General features: G+C 41.3%; 3 protein-coding genes across 7 annotated transcripts in view; 1 reads left to right on the top strand and 2 right to left on the bottom strand.

Annotated features, from left to right (window-relative positions):
• The window catches only part of Papst2 (PAPS transporter 2), a 199,073-nt gene that overhangs the window by 107,061 nt on the left and 71,141 nt on the right, over positions 1-20,871 (bottom strand). The gene's annotated exons all lie outside the window — the stretch shown is intronic.
• LOC137615457 (mucin-22-like) overlaps positions 1-20,871 on the top strand; it is a 132,233-nt gene that overhangs the window by 65,868 nt on the left and 45,494 nt on the right. The window lies entirely within an intron of this gene.
• The window catches only part of LOC137615455 (neural-cadherin-like), a 572,326-nt gene continuing 563,238 nt past the window's right edge, over positions 11,784-20,871 (bottom strand). For 2 of the 4 annotated variants that reach the window (XR_011039245.1, XM_068345339.1), the window contains exons 15-16: positions 16,795-16,887; positions 11,784-12,837 (exon numbers count right to left, since the gene is read on the bottom strand). Coding sequence is in view for 3 of the 4 variants with exons in the window: in XM_068345339.1 (XP_068201440.1) it covers positions 12,749-12,837; positions 16,795-16,887 (182 nt within the window). In the remaining variant the exon portion in view is untranslated. Of the gene's footprint in view, positions 12,838-13,501; positions 16,888-20,871 lie in introns of those variants that run through there. The other 2 variants (XM_068345340.1, XM_068345341.1) reach the window with 1 other exon arrangement.

The following is a 20,871-nucleotide window of genomic DNA, read 5'->3' as shown; positions in this document are numbered from 1 at the left end:
AAACCTGTAAACAGGCTGACATAAGTCCTTTTATAGTCTGTATATAAAATATCTGTTTTAATGTTAATGTTTTTCTATATTTTATTTTAATTTTTCATTACTTCTTATATCGTTTATTTATTTCCTTGTTTCCTTTCCTTACTGGGCTACTTTTCCCTGTTGGAGACTTTGGGCTTATAGCATCTTGCTTTTCCAACTAGGGTGGTAGCTTAGCAATTAATAATACAGTAATAATAATAACAACAACAACAATAATAATGAATGAGTACAATGAATCATCATCTACATTGAATACTGGTATTTTATTTGATTTTCATTTAGATCTGAGAACAATTCTCACATTTAATATTAACTTATTTCTGTGAATTTAGTTTTTCCTGTGTTTTCACCGTACCTTTAGTAGTAAATTGTTCCTTTATTGATAACCTGCTTTATTGTGATTTTCTTTATGTTGATTTGATTTTATAGTAATTTCCTTTAACCATTATGTTGAATATTGTAGGATATTGTGTATGAGTGTTTGGAAGGAATGAGGAGCAATTGATTATGAAATCGGTGTGGAAGTGGCAGTATGGAAACATGTAAGAATTCCTAGGAAATCGGTGCGGAAGTGGCAATATGGAAACATGTAAGAAGTCCAAGGAAATTGTAGGAGGATGGGATAAGGGGTAACTTGTACCTGAGGGGAATTCAGGAAGACAGTACCAAATGGACGAGAAAGGAGAAAACTCGTTTCTCATCTAACTCCGTAAAATGAACTGACATAAAGATTTTATGATGCTGATATTTTAGGAACTGCAAGACTAAAGTGTGTTTTTGTTTTAAACTTTATCATTAATTTATATGGTTTTGTAGGCATTGCATTTTATTTGTACTGTACTTTCTTCTAGCTTTTACAGGATCTTATTCCCTTAGTGCTAAGATAAGTAATAGTTAACTTTTTATATCTTGTATCATTTTCAGGTTTGGATCTTCGGTGTTAACCACTCGCATATTGATTCTATCACTTTGGATTCTTCAAGAGAGAGTTCTAAATCACAGTAACTAGTAAGTCTTGTAAACATTGCCCATATTGTGACAGCACAAGGAAAGGAGGATCTAACAATGTGCCTTACAGGATCGAAAATGCTTCTGAAGACTTGGTAAATTGGTAAAAGTTCTGTCCCCAAAGGGTCACAATTGGAATAGAGGTTTCAGCCATCATTCTCACTACATATTGAAAGCATAGCATCCACACTCCCTCTGTGCTTCTTGTAGGGAGCATAATGGTTCGCAAAACATCCCCGTGCATTAAGTGCAGGTTGTGGCCTCGAGTGCAGTGGCAGGCATATGCCCCGAAGGGAAAGAAGCGAGCCAAGCCTTCTCCGGTTTATGTCTTGGCAACGCCCAAGAAGACACCAAAGAAGTCTTTTACTACTTCATTTTCCTCAGTTGGTGCATATGCTTGCACTAACCCCCCTGGTGTAGTCCCCAAAGAGTATGTATCAGGAGTAAGGAGCCCTTGTATCTGCATTTACAGATTTTTTCAGGTTTTAGTGGCATGTGATATAACCCCAGTGTTTACCACACCCCTCCGGAACCTGGAAGCTCTTCAGCCATCTCTGTGCTGATTTACCTAAGGATGTCTTAGGCTTCCTTAGGCCTTTCAGGTAGGCCCTCCATGACTTTGTTGAGGGAACTTATAGCTAGGGCTAATCTTCCGGTACCCTCATTGCCAGTGTTCCCTGTGATCCTGGTCGTGATAGCTGTGGTGGTGCCCCGAGCATCAAGAATTTTCAAGACCTGTCTATCCTGATGAAATATTTTAAGGTTTCCATTCTGCCATGTTTTGAGGATTGTTTTCCTCTTTGGTGTTCTGCAGCTGACTCCCTTGTTAAAATGTTGGATAAAAACCTAAGGTCTATTGTATTGCTTATTCCTGACCTGGACAAATCTTTGGTACCATCTATCAATTACGTCAGTGATTTGAATTTAGATCTTACTAGACTCTTCTGTCCAAACCATGGTAATAAGTATGCAGTCCACTGTAACAGTCTTGCCTTTTCTTTTTTAATGTTCAACATTGCATAATAATACTTTTTATGCTGGTTGTGTCAAAATTGTGGAATGATCTTTCTAATAAAAAATACTTGGACTGGTGGATCTTCAGGAGTAGAAACCTGATACAATTTTTGTTAAGCAGTTTTACACAAGTCTCATTTAATAGATTATCTTTTTATTTTTATTTTGGATTGGATTTATGAATGAATTTAAGCTGGAAGGCCTGGTGTTGTTTATTTAACCATATTATTTATCTTTTGTATTCCTCCTTTATAATTTCTTCTTTTCTTCTCCATTTCTTTTCCACATTGATCTGCTTTCCCTATTTGGGCTTGTAGAATTCTGCTTTTCCAGCTAGGGATGCATTTTGGCTTGTAATGATATCAGTAATGGAGGAATTTGGTCAGAACGAAGTAATCTACCAATATCTTCCATTTGGATATTTGGTACATCAATCGGCATACTGTACAACCAGCGCTGGATGGTCTGGAGTACTTATTTCATTTATATGCAACTTATAACAACAACAGCTTCTAGATGTTATAGTACTTTTTCTCTTTTTTATCCCCTAGCACATATTATAATGTAGTCAAAAGAAATGCTACTCCTTGACTTGTGAAGGGGCATGTAGATATTGTCAATCAGTTTCCGACAAGGAACATTCCAAAACTAGAGGCAAAATTCCTCGGTCAAGGATTCCCTCACCTTTATCCTTTTTTAAATTGTGTGAACTGTGATTAAGGGGTCGAGACTGAAAGTTGAAGCTATTGTCTATATTTGTATTCTTTTAATCAAGAGAGATCACTCTTTGGATACTGAAATTACTTTTTTTTTTCATTAAGCTTCTACTGCAGTATATATTCCCACCAGCACCATGTCCTAATATCTTGCCATTGTCTTTTTATCTTTAGTGAATATGTTTTTATAACAAACTTCTGTATGCTGACCAACCTTCATGGTTACCTTTTTTTGATGGGTAAACCATTTGTCAAACATTGTACTTTTACCCACAGTGGTACTTTTTCGTAGTGTTACCTCCAGCTTAATTTTAGTCAGCAATATTCTTTCCCTGGTTTGCTAATTTTGAGGCATCTATCCACATTTAGAACCTCCATCTCAACTCAGTCTTGTTGGTTTTGTCGTAATAAAGATGTTATATTTTCTAAGGAACCAGTCTTTCTTTCCTCACTTCAGGCAATGGCAAATAATCATCTTTGTTCTAGAATTATCTTTTTATTAATATGCAGTACTACATACCCTCCCCCCAAGTATATTTAAACAGCTTGCATATTTGTGTGAAAACACCGAACAGTTTGAAAATTATTCTCTAACAATCAAATATATGTTCTGGATATAATTTCCATTTGCCAGACTTGATGACCAGTCTTTTCTTTTCAAGATAATGATATAATATATAGGTTTGTATACTGAATAACATTTGAATATGTTTAAAATGTCTAAAATTATTTTTTATTTTTACTTTTGCGATAACATTAAATTGTTTTCTTAGTATATATGGTTGTAGTTTATGTGTCTAATATATTTTTGTGGTCTCCAAGGATGTAACTGTTAAGGCTAGACCAGGGAATTCAATACAACCTGATTACTAAAGGAATATAGTTTCCCCTGCTTAACAGCCAGTGTATCAATATGCAAAGCACAGACTCAATATGTAAAGGGGAAATATGCAAGTTTAGGCTCATTTGAACATGCCTCAGCACCTTGGTAGCCTAACGTTGTCTGTTGCGAGTGCTGTCATGCACGGCTTCTTAGAGAAAAATCATTCTTTCGGTTGTTGCCGGTATACCTATATCACAACCAACCCTCAACCTCTGTTTGCGTATCATTGAAATTTCTGGTACTGCAGTGTGTTTTGATAATTTTCAAGAACAATGTTAAGTACCCGAATTCAGGTTTTTTTTTTTTTTTTATGCATTAATCAACAAATATAATTAATGCTTTATTAAGTGCTGACATCGGTAATAGGTTGGTTGGCTGTTTACCTTTGTTTGGCTGCTCACCAGTTCAGTGTTGTTGATGATCATGTATACCTTCCCCTTTTCAATATGGTCTTGATTCATGTCCATCATACATTCTTTACTGTTTTTCCCAACATTCATTTTACTTTCCATTATATATTGATTGTCCCCAACGTGTTTTCTCTTAGGAAATAAGGTGTGACGATACAAGGAGGGTTGTTGATTGCTGGTGCCATTTTGTATCTTAATTTTGTCCAATTATTACATTTAGTTGTAGATTATGGCAGTCTATATCTATGTCTTGACTGGATAAACTCATTAGAGGTTGTCTAGATGGATTATGGTGAATATTACATTCAATTGTAATTGCATTTATTACTCTCCCTTTAAATTACCTATTAATTATATCCTTGGTAAGGTTAGTTAGTGACAGGATTAGTTTACTATTCCAGATGTATCACAACAGTTCCTAAGCCTATATTTTAGACTGTATTCTCGCATACTTGATAGTATTGGAATACTTCATACAGTAGAGGGGGGGGGGGGGGACGATGTTTCCATCCTCCTGCAATTGAGTATTAGACCATGAGATTAGGGGGCTGACTGGTCAGTCAGCTGATCATACATGTACAGTAATTATACTTCCATATTCATCTGATGTAGGTTTTGGAGGGCGAGTAAAGCAATAGATATAATCATATGTTATGTAAATATCTTCCTGTTTTAAGGCTGGGTAGACTCACAATAGATATAATCATATGTTATGTAAATATAAAGCAATAGATATAATCATATGTTATGTAAATATCTTCCTGTTTTAAGGCTGGGTAGGCTCACTTTAGTAGTGTTCGTGTAATCTATGACTTGGTAAGTCATGTGGTTATACAAGCTAGGGCCTAGGTGGATGGAACATCAATTTTTCTGTGATATTTACGATAAGTGGATATTCATGCTGTGAGCCTCTCTTAGTCATATGGTCTTTCAGGGAAGGGTGCGTAGTTTTCTTACCACTTTCGGAGGTGAGGTCATGATGTGTTTTCATTTAAAATATTTCTGTTACTGATGAGTAAAATTAAGCATTGATGCATCTGGTCAAGATGTTTAAACCTGGCTAATCCAAAGTGGGATTATGAGTGCTGTCAGGTGCATTGTGATTTTTCTGCTGATTGGGACCCTGTAAAATCTTACATTTGTTTGAGTGCATTAATTTTCCTTGAAATTAGGAGCCTGAGGCTGCACATTGAAGACCCAAGGGCATTTTCCTTTTTTCGATTTGGATGAAAGGATTTTCTAAGATCGTGGGTTCTGCTGAGTATTTGCTTACCAAGGAACTCTGATATCTCATCAATCTTGATATCCCAAATTTAGCAGTTAAAGGTTTCAGAAATGGGGTCCTAGTAGACCAGGCCCCTATCCTTTTTGTTGACTTTGGATCCATGAGGACTTAGACCATGCAGAGGAGGAAACCTTACTGTTGAGTACTCATAGAATCCCTTGGGTTGTTCAGAGAAGTATCCCCCAGAGTACATCTTGACGACCACTTCTTTGCCTAGGTCAGATCTGGGAGAGGGTTCCACTATGCAGGTTACTGGTGTACCTGGAGTTGGTACACTTACATCCCCTGTGAATGCCTCACTGATAGCTAGAATAGTAGTCACTGATCTGCTCCTGCCTCACTGATAGCTAGAATAGTAGTCACTGATCTGCTCCTGCCTCACTGATAGCTAGAATAGTAGTCACTGATCTGCTCCTGCCTCGCTGATAGCTAGAATAGTAGTCACTGATCTGCTCCTGCCTCACTGACAGCTCGAATAGTGGTCACTGATCTGCTCCTGCCTCGCTGATAGCTAGAATAGTAGTCACAGATCTGCTCCCTCTATAGTCAGCCCACTCATGGTAAGGTCTGGCCAGGTATCGTCGGCCTGTTTTCCGATTCTTTCATGCTCCAGCTAGGAATCAGGCTGTGGCTGGGCCTCTGGGTTACCAGCTTCCAACAAAGGTTCCTGTGAGAGTTCTTTCTTTTGAATCCATGGATTCAGCCGTTGCTAGGCCGTCAGTTTTACCAGCTTCCGAGGGAATCTTTGGTGGGGCTGCTTTCTTCCACACCTGTAGATTTGGTTTTGGCTGGGCCTTCAGGTTTTAACTTCCAAGGAAGACTTCAATGGGAGCTAATCTTTCTGTTAGAAAGGATTTGTCCTTTTCTGTGCTTTGGTTCTCAACTTTCATGGAGGGGTAAGTTCAGGAAATGCTTCAATGAATAAACTAATGTCTCGGATCTCCAAAGGACTCATACATCGCTTCCCTAAACTAAATAAATGCTCAACATAAAAATTTCTGAGTTTATTGGTGCTTCCACATATATAAATCAGCTCCACATGATTTTGGATGAGTTCAAAAGGAAGTTTGGAGCCTTCAGGAAGCACTTCCTTCCGTTCCAAATGCTCAGTAGCAATGATGGGAATTGGCAGAGGGAGCTTCTGCCATGGATGTAGAGGAGGGGAATTAAGACGGAAACCCTTGGCAATCCTGCGATGGATATGCTTTAAGGCCAAGTTTAAATAAGTATCCGGACTTGTCATTTGATGACATCAAATTTGAGAACCTTATGGCTTTTCCAGAATCACAACAGAGGTTCAGAGATCCATCTCTTATATGGCCTCAGGTAACCCAGGAGATTGTTCTGATGCTGTACCTTAGCAGAGGAAGTATCAGACACTATGGGTTTTTCTTCTAGATCTCAGTTTGCTCGATGTTTCTGTGGTTGGAATGACAGTGCCATGGCAAAAAAACTTTAGTCCAAAATGGTGAAATTGGAATCAGAGTTCTTAATACGGGAGGTGCAATTTTATTTCTGGGTCGAACCTGTGGCGCCGGGCGAAAAGTCCTTCTTGTATACCTTTTCTGATAAAAACCTTCCAATTATACCAGAGAAAGATAAAAGCATGGAATGCTGAGGTTACAACCCTCGCGCGAGCACCCTTTTGGGTGTCGTGTATAAAGCAAAGGCGCGTGAAATCCACTATTCACAGGTTGTCTTCCATTTAGTTAATTCCTTCGCCAAAGGGATGGGCCGATACAGAGGCCCTAGACACATCCCCATCGCCGCACCACCCACGCCACGACGCGAGCGCCATCTGAACAACATCCTTCTTTTTGGAATTCAAAAGTGTTGAATGTTTTCGTTGTGCTCTCGGTCTTTTTTATCTATCGTGGATTTATTTTGTCATGTCCGAAGCTCCATCTTCACACATTCCAATGTTAAGTACCATAGTTTGTTTTGACAGTATTTTATTGTACCGGGCTTGTGTTTTATATCCAGTATAGTCTGTTTTATTATCCCCGTCTGGCCGTTCATGGCGGCCATTGTTTGTTCACTTGTTGGGGAATTCATCTTTATCTGCCCGTTTAGTACTCTGTCACTTAGGTTCTTGGTTAAGTCCCTGGCCTTATGCCTTTAGAACCGTTATTATTTTTATTTTTATTTTTTGCTCATGGTACTTTTTGCAAGTAAGTCCAGCCTACGATCGAGATAGCGATTTAGCTTTGTTTTTGTTTAGTAACCGCCCGAGGCGTTCGTCACTCGACTCGGTTAAAGGAACAGTGCTATTTATTTTAAGTTTTAACGGATGCTATTCTTCGATCGTAGTATTATATGGATGTACATTTTTATTTTATACGTTTATAATAGTGTTTTGTGATTTTTAGTCCTGTTTTTGTGTCCAAGAGAGCGGGAGATTGGGGTCCCCGTTTTCTGTTCGCAGTCACGAGTTACCCCTTTCTCTCGTTTTCTTTCTTAGCTTCGGTGGGGGAGCGGATTTCCCGTTTTCCGTTTTGTGCGTTCAGCGGGTTCTCCCTCCCTTACCTCTCCCCCTCTGGGTGGATGATAACTTACGAGTTATTTATTTTTCGTGACTTTTCAATTGTTAGCGTTATTTTGGTCCGTGTTTCGTCCTCTCCCCGTTACGGCTCGGGAGTAGTTATGAACGTTATCCACTCCGCCTTGAGTTATACTCCGCCACGAGGGATTCTCAATAACTTTCGTTCTATTGTTATATTTATATTGTTTACTACATGGGACGGGCTTCATATTGTTTGGATAAGACCCTCCGGTGGCCCTTACTTCGGTCTCAGGCCACGGCCATATCCACAATAGCCTTTGTTATTACAACTGTGTTGTTATTCACAATAATTATTCAGGACCTTTCTTCTCCCTCCGGCCTCACCGGAGATCGTAAATACGCTTTACTATAATCTAAGCTTTAGTCTTTAGCTACGACTTAGCTTTTTATCTTTCACAATTGAATTATTAGCCACGACGCGTCTCTGAGTGGTTGGGGGGGTTACTCCCAACATCAGATGTGTCAGGGCTCTTGGTCACCCGCCATGAGACAGTTTCATATCAATGTTCTCGAAGCCATGGCGGTGTTCTTGACCCTGAAGAGAATCTCCCCTCCGAGGTCGACCCACATCAGAGTAGTCTCGGACAGCACGGCCGTAGTCCACTGCCTCAACAGGGGGGGGTCCAAATCACCCAACCTGAATCAGATCCTGGTCACTATCTTCACCTTGGCAGCCGACAAAGACTGGTTCCTGTCAGCAACTCACCTAGCAGGAGTCCAGAATGTGATAGCAGACGCATTATCCAGGACGAGCCCACTGGAATCGGAGTGGTCCCTGGACATGCACTCCTTCCGGTGGATACTCAGGCTGGTTCCAGGTCTCCAGGTAGATCTATTCGCGACCCGACTCAATCACAAACTCCCGTGTTATGTGACACCGAACCTGGACCCTCAGGCTTATGCCATGGACGCATTAACCCTGGATTGGAACCATTGGCAGAAGATCTTCTTATTCCCTCCAGTGAATCTTCTACTGAAAGTCTTGCACAAACTCCGCTCCTTCAACGGGGTAGTAGCTTTAGTGGCACCTCACTGGCCAAAGAGCAGTTGGTTTCCTCTCCTCCTCGAGTTGAAACTCCGTCCCTTCCGGATCCCATTCCCCAAACTGACCCAGGTGGTCCAAACACGGACTGTGTCAGATTCCTCAAGGATAGCCAAAACCCTAACTTTGTGGATTTCATGAAGTTTGCGGCACGTAGGGACGCAAACATCGACCCAGATAATGTCCTCTTTATAGAATCAGACAAAAGGGACTCAACGATTCGCCAATATGATTCGGCGGTTAAGAAACTAGCGGATTTCTTAAGGACTTCAGACCATTCGGTTATGACTCCTAATTTAGCCATCTCCTTCTTTAGGTCCATTTTTGACAAAGGCCTAGCAGCTAGCACTATAACCACCATCAAGTCAGCTCTGAGGAAAGTCTTCCTGGTTGGGTTTAACATTAACCTGGCGGAGTCTTATTTCTCATCTATTCCAAAAGCATGTGCTAGGCTTCGACCTTCGGTCCGTCCTCAAAAGGTCTCTTGGTCTCTAAATGATGTCCTCAAACTGGCCTCCGATACGGACAACGAATCCTGCTCTTATATCACTCTTCTTAGGAAGACTTTATTTCTAACAGCTTTGGCCTCGGGTTCCAGAATCTCAGAACTAGCAGCTCTCTCACGAAACTCAGAGAACATGGATTTCCTCCCTTCAGGTGAGGTACTTCTTTCACCAGACAGGGCGTTCCTAGCTAAGAACGAGGACCCCCAAAATAGGTGGTCCCCTTGGAAGATTATTCCTCTTCTCCAAGATACTTCTCTATGTCCGGTCACCACTCTCAGGGCCTTTTTAGCCAGGACTGCTACCCGATCGTCTGGCCCCTTGTTTATCAGAGAACAAGGAGGTACCATTTCCATACGTGGCATTAGGCAACAGATCCTATACTTCATTAAACAAGCCAATCCGGGATCATTTCCCCTTGCTCATGATATCCGATCGATAGCTACCTCCATCAACTATTTCCAGAATATGGACTTTGATAACCTTAAGAAGTACACGGGTTGGAAATCTCCTATGGTCTTCAAACGCCACTATCTAAAGAACTTACAGGCTCTTAAATATCCAACGGTTGCAGCTGGGAGCCTAATCTCTCCCCATTGATCTTTTGTTCTTCCTTTCATCCATCTCTTCTCTTCTCCCTCCTACCCGCCACTCGCACCACGACGCCGCTCCCTTGGTGGTTCGTTAGCCCTAAGTGTATTACATATTAGGTTAATATGATTGTAACTATTATTGTTTTCCCTTGTTATTAAGTTGGGATATTCTTAGCCATGTCAGTTTTGTTGCATGTTTTCCTCTGATACTCAGAGGTTTCCTTGTTATCATGTTTGTTTATCCTTACTCTCACTATGCCCTGTGGCTAGTTTATATTTTATGCCTACTTACCTGAATTATATATGATTTTCTTTACATGGTGTTGTTTCTCTCCCCTTATTAAATTAGTAGTTATTGTTGGGCTTGGAAGGCATTCTCTGGTACATTTTCGCCCGGCGCCACAGGTTCGACCCAGAAAAGGGATTTTGACGAAGGAAAAATCTATTTCTGGGGAGAGACCTGTGGCGCCCGGCGAAACCCTTCCCCTTATTTTACACGATCCCACCCTTTCCTTTCCAAGCCATCATGGTCAATACAGAAGGATGTTGTTCAGATGGCGCTCGCGTCGTGGCGTGGGTGGTGCGGCGATGGGGATGTGTCTAGGGCCTCTGTATCGGCCCATCCCTTTGGCGAAGGAATTAACTAAATGGAAGACAACCTGTGAATAGTGGATTTCACGCGCCTTTGCTTTATACACGACACCCAAAAGGGTGCTCGCGCGAGGGTTGTAACCTCAGCATTCCATGCTTTTATCTTTCTCTGGTATAATTGGAAGGTTTTTATCAGAAAAGGTATACAAGAAGGACTTTTCGCCGGGCGCCACAGGTCTCTCCCCAGAAATAGATTTTTCCTTCGTCAAAATCCCTTTTTTTTTATATAAGATAATAACAAAAGTATTTTTAAAATTTATTTTATTATTACATCAAATACAAATATGTAGCAGGACTTACAATATTCATAGTACTCAGATAATAAAATGTTTTCATAGTTATCACTTTTACATAGAAATGTTACAAATAAAAATACCATTTAGAGAAAATTACCAAATACAACTTTGACACGGTCACACTGTTTTTAGGAAACATCTTCATTGTTAGTTTAAAATTTAAGCTATCACAACATTGCTATGAACTAATTTAAATCCTTCAGAACTGGTATGCACAATTAACTTACAATATAAAATATTCCATACCTCACAACAGACAAGATATTTAAAACTGTTGTATGATGTCTAGCATGCGAGGAACAATATGGAAACAAACTGTTATTCCCTTAATGTTTAACACATACACTGGAAACCTTCTTTACTTAGCTTATCAGTATGATTTTATATAGAGATTGCAATAATTTAAAACTATAAAATCTTTGCCAATCAACTTTAAAACTTTTAGAGGGTCATTGTTATCAGATTAATTTAAAAAATAAAACTTCATGGGGGATATTTCAGGTGGAAATATCATTCTTGGTTTCGGATTATAATTCAATTTAAAGTATATAGGATGTGTACAGTAGATGAAATAATGTACTGTATCAATACTGTATTTTAATCATACATTTATTCATGAATCCTGTACCTTTTGTCTTAGGCTATTTCTATAGTGATGATCGTGATTATATGTGCTGTATGTAGTAAATTTAAGAAGTAATTGGTGATACTCTTCTTTTAAAGTGGAAATTTCATGATTAGTTTGCAGGTATTATGTATTTCATACATATACTGTAAATGCTTTACAGTAGCCCAAGGTTTGAAGTTCTTGGGACTCAAGAATTGAAAATATCTGGTGTTTAAGGGTAGGTTGAGGTATACCTATTGGAATTCTATTTGTCTTACCTTATAGCCAGTTGCCTCAAAATAATTTAATCATTTTTTTTTTTCAAAAGTAATTTGTATAGCATTTCCTAACTACAGTACTATACTCCCATAGGTACCAAGTACTATAGTGAAGTTTGTCTGTCGTCTCAAGACTTCCCTCCAAAACCTACACCATGGACAGGTTCTTCCTGAAAGCTAGAGTAGATCTGATATCTCTGTCCTCTTGCGCTTGAGCCCGGGACGGTGCTTCTGTCCTCTTACTGGTTGCAGGATAAGCACAACCAATTGTCTTACAAAGCCAGAAAGAAACAGTGTTCTTGGTGCTGAGAAAGAGTCTTTGCTGCTCCACCTAAAGCTCCCTGCTAGTTGTTTCTTGTAGAGAAGAGATGAAGAACGTGAATTTGAAGTCTTGAATGGCTTGGTTCTGGGTCTTGGTAATAAACTCTGGAACTAAGGGGACGGAGACCTTCCAATCATTAGAATGACTTGGGACATGTGAAAAGCCATGCTGCTTGCCTACTTACTTTGCTGAGAAAAAGGCTAGTAAGAGGACTGTTTTGAGGGTCAGATCCTTATCTGATGCTGGTTTCAAGGTCTCATATAGGTTTTCTTAAGACACAAGGATTTTATTGACATTCCATTCCTAGAGTTCCCAAGGAGGGCAAGTTTGTTTGAAGCTCCTCATGAGCCTAGGTAATTCCCACTAAGTAAAAGGTCCAAACCATTGTCTGAGTGATACCCTTTCACCAGAGACTGAGAAGCTTCCCTATCGAAGGGAGACAAAGAATCAGCTGATATAAATACAGTTCAGCTTGTGGCCACTTGGGAGCCATCAGGATCATCCTGAGACCCAATATTTTCAACTGTCTGTGGAGTAATCAGCAAACCAGGTAGAAGGGCATAAAGGGATACACATCCAGGTCGTCCCAGGGGTGTTGGAAGGTGTCCTTGAACGCTGTAGAATGGTCTGAAACAAGAGAGCAGAATACAATGACGTGCAGGTCAATCAATGATGATTCCTAAATGGTAAACCTTTGTCACTTCAGGATGTAGGTACCAATTGTTACCCTGCATAGTGTCCCTGTTGACTAAGCGTGTCTTCTAGAACATTCCTATTGCCTGAAATGAATCTCGCTGACAGCTCTTCCGTATTGTTGACAACCCAAGTGTGTATCTGTTTTGTGGTCAATGTGATAACGTTCCTGACTGGTGAACGCCAGATTGGAGTTAAGAGTCCCGCTCAAACTCGTTAGTTTCTTTGGTCGCTGCAACCTTACTATCCTTATGAGCTAAGGATGGGGGGTTTGAGGGAGCCTATTAGTCTATCTGCCGAGTCATCAGCAGCCATTGCCAGGTCCTCCTTGGTCCTGGCTTGGGTGGAGAGGGGGCTTGGGCACTGATTATATGTGTATATGATCAGTCCTGCTCGATAGAGCAACGTTATTGTCCCTTGCCCCATGCCATTCATGAGCGGCCTTTAAAGGTTCTGTGAACCAGTGCCCGCTTGCTTATTGACATAGGGCATAATGGTAATACTGCCGCTCATCAATGCTACCAATTGCCCTATAAAATTCTATTGGAAAGTTTGCTATCTTAACATAGCTGCTACTCTTTCCTGTACAGTTTTTCTCCCAATGGACCATATCCCTGAGATGGTCTGGTTCTACTGGTGTGTGCCCCATCCCTCCTTGGATACATCTGAACAGCACCATAGAGGTAAGGAGTTAAGCAGAGTTCCCCTGATGAGGTTTTCATTGTTCTGCCACCAGGCTAGACCATCCCATACTTAATGTTTCAATGGAACCACATGGTAATGGGGATTGCAGGGTGCTAACCAGTGATTTCTTGAGATGTCTACTTAGGAAAGGAGAAAGTAAAATGTCCTAGAAAAATGTCAAGTTCTTGTTTGTGCAGAAACGGATGTGATACCTACACGAGTCTGCTAATACGGTCATCTGGTTAGACGCTGGCACCTGCCATGTCTATCAGCATACCCAGGTACTGCATCCTCAGCTTGAAGTGTAAAATTGAACTTCTGTTGGTTGACCACAATCCCAAAATCGTGGCATAAAGGTTTGTTTCAATCGTGGAGGAGGACAGAATCAGTCAATTATCAAGATACCTCAGCATACAAATCTCGTTTGAGTGTGATCAAGTAGAGACCAGGTCAACACTTGTGTGAATAATTAGGTGAGGTAGGCAGTCCAAAGCACAGGGCTTTGAATTGATACACTACTCTCCTGAGGATGAAGTGGAAGTACTTCATGTAGACTGATGGATGGATACCCAAGTACTGTGTGCATCCTTCAGGTTGCCAAGAAGCATGAAGTCTGTCTTTCCTGATGGTGGAACATACAATGCTCACTGTTTCCATCTTGAATAGTGACTGAAAAACAAACTAGTTTAATGTAGAGAGATCAGTGACTGGTCTCCAGCCCCCAGATATCTTCACCAGGAATAGTAGACTGTACAAGTTGGGAGAACAGTCTTTGATGACTTGGAGAAAGTTCTTCTTTTCCAACGCTTTCACATCTGCTGCTATGGTAAGAGCTTTTGGCAAGTATGGATGGCAGACCTGGAATGTTACCCGAGTTCATGCGATGGAAAGGCTCTCTGCTCTGGGTCTCCTTCACATTGCCAATAGCTTGACCAGCATACCCATCTCCCTCACAGCAGTTGTAGGAGGTGAATGCCAACTTTAGTATCCTTTCTCCCTTAAACCCCCCTCCTAGACTGTCCATGTTAGGGGCAAAAGGGCGGAGTATGATGAACACCTTCCTTAGACGAATAAGACTGGATATGCAAATCTGGCCATGAGGAAGAGACTGGAGGTGCAGACCTGGTCCTGGAAGTTGCAAAGTTTTCTTTAGCACCAAATCTAATATTTTTTGGGGGGGCTCTCTTAAAGGTAATTGCCCATGTTTAAGGGATTCTGCCATACTTTTTGCACTTTCCTATTATAACCTCCACTTACTTCAGGAAAAGGACAGCAGTCTTCAACACCGGGGCTTTTCTTACGGATAGCGCCTCCTCTTGTCCCACCAGTAGGGCAAAGTGAGAGACGACATCATCCCTCCTCTTAGGGATCCAATTAGTCCAATGGCTCGATCGGCTAGAGTTTAAGGAATTCCATGGATCAGAGATCTGGGAATTGACCCTATCCTTGTCAGTTCCAATGAGTGCCTTGCCTTTGACATACATGTTTGTGGACACCACCATTGATAAGGCCAAGAACACCACCCCAAAGGAAATTGAAAACAAAGCCCTTTGTAAAGGAATTGGAAGTCCTGAACTCCCATCTTTTGTCCTTGTAGTATTGAAAATGAAAGGCCATCTACCCCTGACTTAATACCAACCAGGGGTATCATGACATCAACACCAGAAGTTAACAGATCAGCCTGTGCCAGCATGTGTCCAATGATTACGAGCACACCAGCAACACAGATACATGTAGGTCGGTTTTTAGATGCTTTAGGGATTGAAGCTCCTGACCCACGCCTATTGCAGCTCCACCCTCAAGGTCTCCTTTCTTCGTCTGCATCACTTCATCAATAACCAAGCAACTCTTAACAGTCAAGATAATCTTTCCCTGGAGAATTTGAAAAGTTCATTAAAAAGATGGTGCAGAAACCATGGATACCTCAACTAAGAAGTCGTTGATGATGTCAGTTACACCAGTTAGAACGTGTAATCAAGAATAGGCATGCCTTCGTTCTATTACAGTAAAAGCAATCTCCTAAAACCTAGGGACATAAAAGTCCATGAAAATGTTGATGATGCCGACAGTGCTTAGCTCCTATTGGATGTAGATATGTTAGAAGACTGCCTAGAGGTACTGGAAGGTGAGACCAGTTCTGTGGAATGCATAAATGAAAATCTATGCATTGACAGCTCCACAAAGTTTCGAAGAGGAAGAAGAAAAGCCTGGTGAATTCGAAAGGAAAAACTTTCATCTCGCTGCACAGAAGATGAAACGTCACAAGTCTCACATAGAGTCAGAAAGAGCATGGAAATGCAGAGATGGGGAGATGAAAAAAATAATGAGAGAGTAGTGCCTATACTGTACTTTTATGGTGGAGTATTTTCCAATTGTTGAGATACCTCGGCAGACAAACTTCCTTCAAGCGTGACCAAAGTAGAGACCAGGTCAAGACTCGTGTGAACGCTTGGGAGAGGTGGACAGTCTGAAGCACAGTGCTTTGAATTGGTAATAATACTTAAAATACTTTAAATATTTTGACTGTTGGGCTAATTATTATACAGTTCATATCTTGTCTAAAAAAATTTATGGTTTTACTATACAGTATTTAGGAATTTACTTTAACTAGGCAAACTGAAATGTGCTGCATTAAAAAAAGGGAATAACTGTTCAATCCATACATGTACTTACTTTGAATGTATTAATAACTTTAGAGAAGTTACAGATAACATTTTTTACCTTGTAAACTATTAACCCTATTGTGATATGATCCCTATAAGTTATTTTATTTTGTAGAGTAATTTCAATCTTAAATATTCCTCCATTTGTTTACATTATGATATTGTATAGATATTTGAGCATAATTGTCTTATTCAATACTATTTAGGTAACATCAATCATAATTAATGCACTTCCATGGTTTTACTCTTAATACTAATACTGACCAAAAGGCAGAGGTAGTGTCATTCAAAATTATAAATGCCTTCTATCGGGTAAGAGATTAATATTTGAACTCTACTACAACGGAGATTGTGGAAAAGTGTCACAAAATACTGTGGTTCAATGGTTGGAGGGTTTGAAAGCATTGGGTATTCTAAACAAAAAAAGAAAAATCCTTGTACTGTATTACTTAATTCCTTCTATCTTTTATTATTAAAATCTTTACAAAATATAGTTCTCTAATCTATACATTTATAGAATGTCAACTTGTGTTACTTTGCTCACCTTCACTTGCTTTGAGAATGTACTCACACAAAATGGTTAAATTTTCCCCAAAGTCTTTCTGGTCTTCAAAATTTTGTACGCTGCTGTTGGTGCCTGTATGGAAAAAACACAGTAGTATTAATAAAGATGGAATATTAGTGATAAAAATTTTATGTATAATATATAAATTTAGATTTTTTTCTCACAGCACTTCATTTTTCATCCATCTTGGTAAAATGGCCCAAAGTGAAATAAGTAGTACTTTCTTCATTTGTATATTACAGTAGAAAAAGAAGTAGGCCTTATAAAATATATAAAAAATTTTCATCACAAGCCAATCAATCTCGTTGTATTTATTTACAGCCTATATTATGTCTTCAGACTTGTACTGTACAGTCAGATCAAAATATTCTACCAATACTCACTGTTCATTACTTTCTCAAGGTAGTATGTGTGCTTTAGGTTCACAGACATAAAAGTGTGCCAGCAAACCATATAACTTAAACTCTACTGTCTTCTTTTGGACAGGGAAGCAGAGGAGCTAAAAGCAACTCAACATTTATTTGCATGTCTCATTTGTGTATGTCAACTAGAGTTTGCTACAGATGGAATTCGAATCTCGGCAATAAACCCAGGGACAAAGCCGAATTTTACTTGCCCACATCCCCTTGAATGGCTGATGTCGTAGGAGAAACCATGCAACTCACTAACCCTCTCTGCAGGGTGGAAGAAGGAAGACTGTTTTGAGAGTCAAGTCTTGATCTGATGCTTGACAACTATTTTTAAGGAGCTTTCTTCAGGGAACATAGTACATACTGTAGCTTTACTACGTTCCAAGCCTTTTACCGACCGCTGAGACCAAGCAGAGTTTTTCCTCCCGAAGATGCAACAAAACATCGGTGAATTAGGGTATAATGGCTCCAAGTGGAAAGATGCCAGGGCAACTCTAGTCTGGGCTTACCATGTTTTGGGACACAGCTGAACAGATCCAGAACCATGTCTCTCCTTCCCCCCCCCCCAAGTCCATTAATATTCCTTATGCAGGACAGAGCCTGCATGAAGTAATAGTCTGACTCCCCTTTATGGCTAGCAGGTAGAGACAACACACTAATTAACTTGGCCAAGTCCAAACCCAGAGTCATCCAACTCCAGACTTGTACCCATGGAGCCTTCATTGGGTCAGGGTCTTCACCCTCTACCTCAGCAGGAGATCAAGATCTGGGAGGAGCGTTCCAAGCCACGGCCAGCTACAAGACTGCCACCACATCCTGAATTTCTTCTGTAGAGCAGGGTCATCGATAATCTTTGTTGCTCAGTTCTTCAGATGAGAGTTTAAATCCTTCCGTTCTTGAAGCTTCCAAGAGGAGGAAACTAGAACATTAGCAGCCCCTTCCGAGGAGCTGCCACAGGCTAAGCAGTCTACGGAGGCTCAACGGGTTGATGCAATGTAGACTATTTGGACAAGCAAGAGTTGATAATTGTCCATGAATGATCTTTAACCCCTGCTTGTCCTTGGCTTGAGTGTATCTCCCAGAGGGGGCATAACCTGTTTCTGTCTGTTTCTTGGTCACTGTTTTGAGAAAAAGTTTTTGATCTGATGCTTGACTCAACAGTTCATAAGAAGCTTCTTTCAGGGAATATAGTATATACTGTAGATTCACTACGTTACAAGCAGGTGGTCTCACTTTCCATGAGGGAAGGTAAACTCGAAATTCAGCATAAGCAAGGACAATTCCGTCAAAGGGGAAATGCCAACTCCTTTCAGTCGAAAGACTAGGAGGAAGGGCGAGTGATACTCTTTCACCGCCAAGACTGAGCCAAGTTTTTCCTTCCGAAGGTACAGCAAAACCTCGGTGACTAGGGGTATAGTGGCTCTGAGTGGAATGATGCCAGGGCAACTCCAGCCTGGGCTTACCAGGTTGTGGGACATGGCAGAACAGATCCAGAACCATGTCTCTCCCCTTCGAAAGGGATTATGTGGGTTATCAAGAGTCCATTAATTTTCCTTATGCAGGACAGAACCTGCATAAAGTAATAGTCTGTCTCCCCTTTATGGCTAGCAGGCAGAGGCAACAGACCACCTAACTTGGCTGAGTCCAAATCCAGAGTCATCCAACTCCAGACTTGTACTCATTGGAGCATTCATTGGGTCAGGGTCATTAACCTCTAACCCAGCAGGAGATGGAGATTTGGGAGGAGCGTCCCAAGCTGCAGGCAGCTACAAGACCACCACCACGTCCTGAATTCTCTTCTGTAGAGCACGTTCATCGATAATTTTTGTTGCTCAGTTCTTCAGATGAGAGTTTAAATCCTTCCACTCTCGAAGCTTCGAGGAGGAGGAAACTAGAACATTAGCAGCCTCTTTCTGAGGATCTGCCACAGGCTGCACAGTGTACAGAGGCTCAACAGGTTGATGCAGTGTGGACTATTTGGACAGGCGAGAGTCTATAATTGTCCATGAATGATTTTTAACCCCGGCTAGTCCTTCGGTGAAAGGTATCTCCTGGAGGGGGCGTAACCTGTTCCTGTCTCCTCCGTTTCTTGGTCACTGTTATTGGAATGATTTCCAATTTCTCCCATAAAGGATCAGGCTTAAATAGGGCAGCCTTCGAGTCAAGGTTGACATACGACCAGGTGACGAAGGTATAGTACTGCAGAGTCTGGATGAAAGGTTGGAGCACGCACAAGTAGTCTTCATGTTCCTACACCTTGGATTTGAAAGGGCACTAGTGCTCCCTGGAGATCCTAACACCATCAGAAGGATAGTTACAGGTCCTAGTGATATATCCAGTGATTATGCCATCATGGGACCGGTCATAGCCTGCATGACGGCTTCAATGAGATCTCAGAACCATGGGGTGTCCCTCTTGAATGGAGGGGTCGGCAAATAGAGCTTATGACGGCGAGTGATGTTTGCACATTTGCTGTTCGCGAGAACACCCTTCTTGTGACAAACTAACAGCCGATTTCGAAAGTGCTGCCATAGCGGAGTACGCCAAAGATGAAGGCAACTGATCCTAACCAGTAACACAAAAGTTTCAACATTTCACAAGGATGAGCCTGACGCGCGAGGTAGAAAAAGTTTGCTGCTGCTGCAAACCTTCTCCTAACAAAATCAATACTGTGCACCTCCCAAAGGAGTGAACACTCGAGGCATGTCGTGATGCCCTAGGGACAAGACGAAAAATTCCTCTGCTCCAGGGAGACGTCAGCCACGATCACCAGAAGGCTCCAAAGAGCCCAGCTCCAGTGAGCTAATGCAAGGTGGTAGTGATTCATGCACCCACCTATGAGGCATTTAAGGTGGAGACCACTGGAGAGAGGAAGACCTTTCATGCTGGCAAATGTCTACCAACCTTGTAGGGTTGTGGTTTACAATGAATCTTGGGCTGAGTGAACTCAGCGAGCGAATTCACCTCAAGGGGTGAACGGCTAGGCTGGAACTCCAGAGAGAATCAACTTGCATCTCTTCGGGTAGATCAGAAGTTACAGAGGGAGTATCCACTGGAGGCACGAGACCAACTGAAAGGAACTTCCCTCCAGCAACTCAGTGGGGAAGGTGAAGACCAACCCCTATGGAGGCAGCTGTGTGCTCCTGATGTGCCCCATGCTTCAACACCACCAAAACCCATTCCTTAGTGGGGGAACTCAAAAGCCCCAAGTACATCCACAACTAACGCAGCACATCAAGAAAGCTAGATTCCCTACTGGGGGAAGGTGCCGCTGTTTTGCTAGGGGAAATACCAGGATCTTCCTGACTTAAGATTGAGTGTGGTTAAATGGTCATTGCTCTTATCCGTCTCCTGAGGAAGCCAAATGGGAAGAGGAAGGTGAGAGAGTATGAACTTTGGAAGAGAGAAGTCGAGACTTCTTCAACCTCAAGGATGAAATCGAAGACATGGAATCCCTTTTAGACTTCTTCCTACATTTACTGTACTGCTCCCACTGGAAGGATGATCACTTCCAACACTGAGCAGGGAGAAGCCTCGGAGGAGGAGTGTCCTCTTTACAAAGGGCAAAGTCGGTGAGGATCAGTTTCCATTGCTACCATAGAAGTACCGTTAGAGCTGCACAATACCCCCAGGACAGCCTCCCATG

Source organism: Palaemon carinicauda, chromosome 21, assembly GCF_036898095.1.
Source record: "Palaemon carinicauda isolate YSFRI2023 chromosome 21, ASM3689809v2, whole genome shotgun sequence".
NCBI lineage: Eukaryota > Metazoa > Arthropoda > Malacostraca > Decapoda > Palaemonidae > Palaemon > Palaemon carinicauda.
Note: the sequence above shows the minus strand (reverse complement) of the source record. Positions and strands in the feature narration are given on the sequence as shown.